General features: G+C 45.8%; 1 protein-coding gene across 1 annotated transcript in view; it reads left to right on the forward strand.

Moving 5' to 3' along the window:
• Nucleotides 1-8558, forward strand: part of Map3k5 (mitogen-activated protein kinase kinase kinase 5) — a 199500-nt gene that overhangs the window by 174246 nt on the left and 16696 nt on the right. The window contains exons 22-24 of the mRNA XM_031380745.1: nucleotides 163-340; nucleotides 433-601; nucleotides 7837-8022. Coding sequence (XP_031236605.1) covers nucleotides 163-340; nucleotides 433-601; nucleotides 7837-8022 — 533 coding nt within the window. The remainder of the gene's footprint in view (nucleotides 1-162; nucleotides 341-432; nucleotides 602-7836; nucleotides 8023-8558) is intronic.

Below are 8558 nucleotides of genomic sequence, written 5' to 3' on the forward strand. Positions count from 1 at the left end.
TCTCTCTCTCCCTCTCTCTGTCTCTCTCTCCCTCCCTCCCCCCTCTGTCTCTGTGTCTCCCTCTCTCTCCCTCCCTCCCTCTCCCTCTCTCCCTCTCTTCTCTCTCTGTCTCTCTCTGTTTCTCTCTCCCTCTCTCTCCCTCCCTCTCCCTTCCCCTTACAGAGTATCTTAGAAGCATCTCCCTGCCGGTCCCTGTCCTGGTAGAGGACACCAGCAGCAGTAGCGAGTATGGCTCTGTTTCTCCTGATACAGAGCTGAAGGCCGACCCCTTCTCCTTCAAAACCAGAGCGAAGTCCTGCGGAGAAAAAGATGGGAAAGGGATGCGGACATTGTTCCTAGGGTAAAGAGCTGACTCGTTTGTGCCAAAAGACATACCCTGTGGACTGTCACTCTGTGAGGAGACCCTGACTTATGTTGTGCCCATTATTACAGCATTCCGGATGAAAATTTTGAAGATCACAGTGCGCCCCCATCCCCTGAAGAGAAAGACTCAGGCTTTTTTCTGCTGAGAAAGGATAGTGAGAGGCGAGCTACCCTTCACAGGATCCTGACTGAAGACCAGGACAAGGTTGTAAGGAACCTAATGGAATCTCTGGCCCAGGTAAAGCTTCCTGGGTACTTCCCTTACTGAAGATTTACATAGATTTTGTTGTTGTTTTGTTTTGGGTTTTTTTTGTAAATTTTATTTAATCTTTTTGGTGTTTGTTTGTTTGTTTTCAAAACAGGGTTTCTCTATGTAGCCCCAACTGTCCTGGAACTCTCTCTGTAGACCAGGCTGGCCTTGAACTCAGTGATTGGCCTGCCTCTGTCTCCCTAGTGCCACCACTGCCACCATCACCATCACCCAGCTAGTTTAATTTCTATTTTTTATAGGTATTTTCTTTATTTACATGTCATATGATATCTCCTTTCCCAGTTTCCCCTCCAAAAAAGCAAAAAAACAAGAACAAGAACAAACCCCTGTTCCCTCCCCTCTCTTCCTGCTCGCCACCCCATCCTCTCCTGCTTACTGGCCCTGGCATTCCCCTACACTGGGGCATAGAACCTTAACAGGGCCAAGGGCTTCTCCTCCCATTGATGACCGACTAAGCCATCCTCTGCTATACACATGCTGCTGGAGCCATTAGTCTCACCATGTGTACTCTTTGGTTGGTGGTTGAGACCCTGGGAGCTCTGAGGGTACTAGTTAGTTCATATTGTTGTTCGTCCTAAGGGGCTGCAAACCCTTCAGCTCCTTGGGTCCTTTCTCTAGCTCCTTCATTGGGGACCCTGTACTCAGTTCAGTGGATGGCCGTGAGCCTCTACATCTGTGTTAGTCAGGTACTGTCAGAGCTTCTCAGGAGATAGCTATATTTAGGCTGGCTTGCCCTTCCTTCAGATCCGTTGTGCTGCCCCGGCTAGGCCCAAGCCATCCTTATACTCTACCTCCTGATTAGATGGGGCTACAGGGACATCCCACCATATCTGGGCCTAATGCTACAGATTTTTACCTGTGTGCATACAACCTGGAGTTGCCCAGGAGATCTGGAAGTGTGAGGAGGCTGTAATACTCCGAGTGATGAGACAACCTTACATGCTGCATGTCTTAGCCCCTGCGAGGCTGAGGCAGGGGGATGGTGAGTTCTAGGGAGACCTTATTTTGCAAAATAATAATAACAACAACAACAATAATAATAAAAGCCCTCCCATGGGTAAACAAACAAAAAAACCTCAAGTGTGAAACTATGTTTGTGAATACAAGTTGTACGTCGAAAGCAATGTAGTTCACTCTTATTCTTGTTGGTTGGTCTCCATTCCCACACCCTCCTTCTCCCTTCCTTCCTCTGTCCATCCCTCCATCTGTCCTTCATCCTTTTCTCTGTGCTCCCCTCTTCCACTCTTCTTCCTCCTTCACACCTCCCTACCTTCCTATCTTGCATTTTTAAGAGAAGAGCTGATGGAATTAAGGTGTTTACAGTCCCCCTTGAAATAGTAAAATCTTGGCTCTAATAGACCACAGTAGCAATAGTAGATGTGCTGTTTTATTAACAAGTTAGTGTGTGTGACTTAGTGTCCATACAGTACTCGGATGGCCCACGCAGCAGCCCACACAATTCTGCTGCTCAATCCCAGGGATGAGTTGCTGTTTCGACATTAGCTCAAGTCTGCCCATCAGGTATACCTCTGATCACTGGCAACATTAGCAGGTGGAACCCTAACTTATGAGGTCACCAAATTCACACAGGAAGTGGGGGGCAGCTGTGAGCAGCTGTGTAGTATGTTAAAATTCCTGTGCAAAGAACAACCAAACCAAACCCCTGGTACATTAGCTTGCGAGGACAAAACGTCACAAACCAGCAGAAATCTGTTTTCTTGACGTTCTGGAGGCTACAGTGCAAGGCCAGCATATTTATTATCTTCTGGGGATGGATGACCAGCTTCCCCCAGTGTACCAAGGTACCCTGCTCGATGTGCATGAGCACCCCAGTGTCTCTTGCACATCTTATGAAGATTTATTAGACTCCATCCTTGTTCGCACCTGACATAATAGGATTCCCTCCGCTCCAGCAGAAAGGCCCCAGCTCGGACCTCTTGCAGATGCGTGCTTTCTTCCCATAGACACAGCAAATCCTCAGTGTGGTATCTTTCATCCTCTATTAGTCCTGCGAACACTGTGAGCACCAGCATCTGTAATCACTGTGAACTGCTGGTAGTTGTGGCAGTGTGGACCGCACACAACTTTGGTGGCTGTGGCAGTGTGGACCGCACACAGCTTTGTTCCTCTCTTGGTCCTGGGAAAATGGCTGCAAAGAGAGTAGATGTGTGGAATAGGGTGTTAATATCTCAGTCCAACAGTTAGGCTGACCTCGTCTTCTATCAGGACAGACGGGGAGCCAAGTTCTCTTTCGTGGCTCTTACTGTCCAGCTCCAGCTGTATCTTGTCAGCCACTCTAGGCTTCTGTGCTGTTCCCTGAGCCTGAACATTCCGTCACCATAAGAATTCCCTAATACCCACCTTTTGGATCTCATAAGAAAAGTAATGCGTGTGCCAGTAAAGGCTCTGGCTGCAGGGAGAATGCCATCAGTACTATCTGAAGGAGACCAACTGTGGGCGTAATAGAAAGCTGTCTCAGACAGGGACCACAGTGACCGTGAGACCTAGGAAATAGGTGTTATGGCCTGAGAAGACGGGCAGGTCTCTAGGTAAGGGGATAGGGTAGTTGTCAGGGAGGGTAGGTGTTCCTGTGTGAAACTGAAAATAGGACAGATTGAGATATGAGGAACCAAGGTTGGATGGAGGGAGCAGATGCATGACTTGCAGTTCATGCAGTCATTCAAACACTGTACATCTGCTGAATGCCAAGTGTCTTAGTTAGGGCTTTACTGCTGTGAACAGACACCATGACCAATGCAAGTCTTATAAAGGCCAACCTTTAGTAGAGGCTGGCTTACAGGTTCAGAGTTTCAGTCTATTATCTTCAAGGAGGAAGCATGACAGCAGTCATGGTACAGGCGAAGCTGAGAGTTCTGTGTCTTCATCTAAAGGCTGCTGTGAGGAAACTACTTCCTGGCAGGATGAGGCTTTTATACCCCATACTCACAGTGACACACCTACTCCAACAAGACCACACCTCCTCCAACAGGGCCACACCTTCTAATAGTACCACTTCCTGGGCTGAGCATATACAAACCATCACACCAGGTCTGTTCCGCATGCAGGGGTTACAACAGTGAATAAAACAGAACTCTGTATCTCACCAAAGTTGACATTGTAGCAGAAGAAGAGGAGGAGGAGGAGGACTAGGAGGAGCAGAGGAGCAGGAGAAGGATAAGAAGGTGGAGAAGAAGGAAGAGGAGGAGAGAAGGAAGAGGAGGAGAAGAAGGAGAAGGAGGAGGAGGAGGAGAAGGAGAAGAAGAACTACTGTTAGCTGTTAGATACATTGTAACCACAGCACGTAGTCCCTCGGGCCATTATCTATGTGTGTACTCCTTCAATCCTCAGGATGCCAGAACTGTACTACTATTAGCAGATCTTTTCCAGATAAAGAAAGCAATGCATAGAGGGTTTATGTAGCTTCCGAAGTCATGCACCCTTGAAAGATGGAGTTCGGATTGCCGCAGACAGTCTGGCTCCAGGGTGTGTAGTCTTAACCTCCACACTGTCCTGGCTCCCTGACACGGCAAAGGGTGGAAAGGTCACTACTACCCATTACTATCCATGCTGGGGTGAAGGCTTCCATGATGGCCTTGACTTTAAGGTGTTTACTTTTAGGTCAGGAATTCTCTAACTTATCCACATTCCACAAAGGTACAGTTTTCCAGGACAGAAGGTGTGGTCTGGTTTGTTTTGTTTTGTTTCTTTGACTCCTGATGGTCTGTGGCTCTACTGCCTGGGTCCTCACTGTAGCTCCGTTTTCCAGAACAGTCATTCTGGTTAACTGGCTGATTGATTGACTGAACACACTTACCGGAATTAAACCTGGGCTTGGAATATCTCAAGCACGTGTTCTACCACTGGGCAGTGGTTTATTATGAAATACCTAAAATTTGAGGATTTTTTTTTTCTAAATTATTTTCAGTGGATTGTCTTCATTTTTAAATAAAGCTCACTAGAATGTTTCCTTTTTTTGTTTTGTTTTGTTTGGTTGTTTGTTTTTTCAAGACAGGGTTTCTCTGTGTAGCCTTGGCTGTCCTGGAACTCACTCTGTAGACCAGGCTGGCCTCGAACTCAGAAATCTGCCTGCCTCTGCCTCCCAGGTGCTGGGATTAAAGGCGTGTGCCACCACTGCCCGGTGGAATGTTTCCTAAGAGAGAAAAGATGAAGGACCCAAATCCAAGTCAGCCTTAGAGAGAAGGTCTTGGACACCAAGAAGCTCCTGCAGTACCAGAAACTGCCAGCCAGAATCACACCCAGATGGTCAGATGACAGTGGTGGGCTGCATTGTTCAGGACACTATGAATTCCTTAGAGGGACATCCATCTGTCGCACCTCATGGTGACTTGGTGGCAGAACAGGTCTTGACTCCAGTTTATGGCTGATGTTCTAGTTTGTGGCAAGGGGGATACATAGTTAGGAGCTTGGATTAAGTTTGGACTTGCCTTGGTCAGAGTCTTGGCTCCATTATTTCAAGGCTGTGCCATCTGGGTAAGTTACTGATCTCCTCCAAGCCTGAGCTGCTTCACCTGTTAGACAAAGCCTCATGCCATTGCTGACAGGAGTCACGGAGTCATGGGAAATTTAGGTCAAAATAAAAAACTCTGTAAAAATGTGAATTTGTTACCATCAACTAACCTAATAATAGTTACCTAGTTTCTTTTTTTATTCTACAACCAGAGAGAAATAATTTTCTCACCCCCTCACATAACATTTGTATTGATTCTCTGAGGGTTTCACATCATGCACCTTGATCACAATCCCTTCTATGTAGACATTATTTTCTTAATGTTTTTAAACCTTTCTAGAGAAATATTTACATTTTATTCTACACTACAGAACAAACCCAAAGGGGATTGATTACTGGTCAGGTCCTTAGTATATTAACCCATGGAAAGCTTTTTTTTTTATCTTGGGGTGTGTGTATCTTGTATGTGTGTATGTGTGTTGTGTATTTTGAAGTGTGTTATGGGATGGAGCTATGTGTGTGCTTCATGCACAGGAGCGTGCAGGTACATGCACATGTGGAGGTCAGAGCAGGTTGATATTCGTCTCCCTGTGTCACTCTCTGGCTTATTAACCTTAAGACAGCTTCTCTCACTGGCCCAGCAGCTTGCTCTTTTAGCCAGGCTGATTGGTCAGTGAGCTCTCAGGATTCACCAGTCCCTGCCTCATGATGCTGGCATTGTAGGCAAGTGAAGACAACACACCCCCCCCCTTTATGTGTGCATTAGGGATTTGAGCTTGGGTCCTCATGCTTTCAAGACAATGTTCTTACCCACTGAGCCATCTCCCTGGCCCAGACACTTTTTAAAACTGTATCACCTTTCACAAATCACTAACAGTTTAAGGATTAAATAGGGAGAAGGTTCAACGGTAGATGAGAGCAGAGTTCAAATCCAAACCTCCAGCACTCATATAAAAAGCTGGGCATGTCAGGGCATGCCAGGGCATGCCTGTAACCCCAGCCCAAGCAGAGATGGAAGATCCTTGGAGTTTGCAAGCTTTAAGTTCATTGAGAGACCTTTGTATTGATGTAATATAATACAGCAGAGAGTGGTAGAGGAAGATAGCCCAATATCTGCTTGTGGCCTTCACGTGTGTGCTTATCTGCATAACACACACACACACACACACACATACACACACCTGTGCACACAAGACTAGAGAGGGCTTTTGCAGAAAACCTATGAATGCTGACTTTGTGAGAAAGGCTCATTGTCAAATGCTGCCATTGTTCTGAGGCACATTTACCCTGCAGAACATGCTCGATCTGAAAGGAAAGCCCTGTAATGAGCTAACACAGAAGGACAGGAATTAGGACAGAGACAGTGATGAGTAAGCAGATGAGGTAGCCTGGACAGAAGCATTCCCCAGGGTAGAAGACCGTTCTTGGTAGGACAACACACGCATCCAAAAGCCAAAGGCAGCATGTTGGTTTTGTTGTTGCTGCTGCTGCTGCTGATTTGAAGACAAACCTGATGTCAAAAATAAATGTTTGCTCTCCTGATATTTTCCTGGTGTTATGAAGTTGTCTGTGAATCTTCCCTCTGGCTGTCATTTAGTTTGTGGTGAGAAAAAAACCAAAGCATGTAATTGTTCTCAGTGTAATTTTAAAATGTTTCTTTAATGACAGCCTTTAGGCCTTTCAATTAAGACTTTTCTCATGAGAACTTAAGCATGGGACCAAGTCCCCAAATGGAGAATATATGTAGAGAGGGTGAGGGTGCTTTTTGATATTTTTCATGGAATTCTAATGATGGGAATTTTATTGGTCTGGTGGAGAAACTTAATAATAGTTAGAAAACACAATATGAACCAGAAATTAGCTTAATAAAAATTTTTGAAGTTTATTGAGGATAAACAGCATCTTAAATAAGGTTTCCTTTCCAGGCTCAGTGTGTCTTGTTCACATTTAAATAAAATAAAAATCATTTTGAAAGAGAGGTCTATTTAAATATGTGAAAGTTTCCTTGGTTCATTTTTATAACTGATTACCCAGTTGTTGTTAAGGCAGGGTTCCAATGGTGGTGTCTAACCTGGCCCCTTTTATGACAAGGAGTTGACTTTAAAGACAGTGGAAGGGCCAGGCACACCTTTTGATAGATACACACAACCAGGAGAGAGGTAGCCCACTGGCACCCGGCTGAGCCTGGCCCAGAGGACCTTGGTGTGTGAGTCTGGAAGACAGGAAGTTCCATGGTCCCTTCCATCTTTGCTCTGGCTTGGCTGCTGCTGGTCTTATGCTGTTGATCTCTGATCTATCTCCTTCTCTTTCTCTACCCATTGGCATTCTCAACTCCCCTGCATCTACTCTTGTGTCCTTGGGTACACCCCTGATCCTGGGTTGTGACCGTTCTGCAGGCCAACTCTGAGATTAAGATTCTATGACTCGGTGCCCCTCTCTCACCTTAGTGTCTAATTAAAATTCCTGGAGCAGGATTCTCATCTCCTCAACCTATTGGGCACAGCCCAAATGTGTCCTGGCTACCGACCAACGTGGGTGTAAGGCTGTCTCTCTGAAGGCTGGTTACTTCTGGCAACAGTGATGGCTACTGAGAGGAGCCACAGAATTCAAAACTTGCTCTTTGTCATTAGCAAGAGGACTCTTGGAGCTCAGGTCTTCTGAGAAAAGACTCTGAGAATGGGGATCTCGAGTGGAGTACAAAGTGACTGAGGCCCTGTGGGGTTTTTATTTTCAGGGTGCTGAAGAGCCTAAACTAAAGTGGGAACACATCACAACCCTCATCTCGAGCCTCAGAGAGTTTGTGAGGTCCACTGACCGAAAAATTATAGCCACTACACTATCCAAGCTCAAGCTGGAGCTGGACTTCGACAGCCACGGTATCAGCCAGGTACAGGTGGTCCTCTTCAGCTTCCAGGATGCGGTAAGTGTATGTGCCGTGATTTTCCCACAAGCTCTGCTAAGTGTTGGTTATAGAAATGGGATACAATTTAAATTCTGTTCCCTTTCATTTACTCAATAAATTGCATTCTCTTTGGATGACAGATGTGAGGTATTTAGTGACTTCCCTCAAAGACAAAAGACCCACACAGCTGAACCACCATGGGAAACAGCAAGACTTACAGACATTCCCAAGGCTGGGTTTCTTCTTAAGATCCTGTGTTGGCCTCTGAAGCATAGTGCACATTAGTCATGTGTTTTATAATGCTGTACAAGAAGTGCCATCTAGTGGCCACGAAGAGAAACGCACTGTTACACCTGGGAATGCTCACTGTGGAATTGGTGATCTGTCTCCTTAGCCCCCAAGGCTTTTCTCTGGTTTCTATATAGAACATTCTAAACAAGTTCATTTCATAGGGATCCACTATTTTCCCACCAGAAATATAGTTCAGAGAACATACAGTTGGTGAGTGGAAACTAATGGTGATCTAATGAGAGATCGCTGACAGTCTTATGCAA

Source organism: Mastomys coucha, unplaced genomic scaffold (assembly GCF_008632895.1).
Source record: "Mastomys coucha isolate ucsf_1 unplaced genomic scaffold, UCSF_Mcou_1 pScaffold2, whole genome shotgun sequence".
In the NCBI taxonomy this organism is placed as follows: domain Eukaryota; kingdom Metazoa; phylum Chordata; class Mammalia; order Rodentia; family Muridae; genus Mastomys; species Mastomys coucha.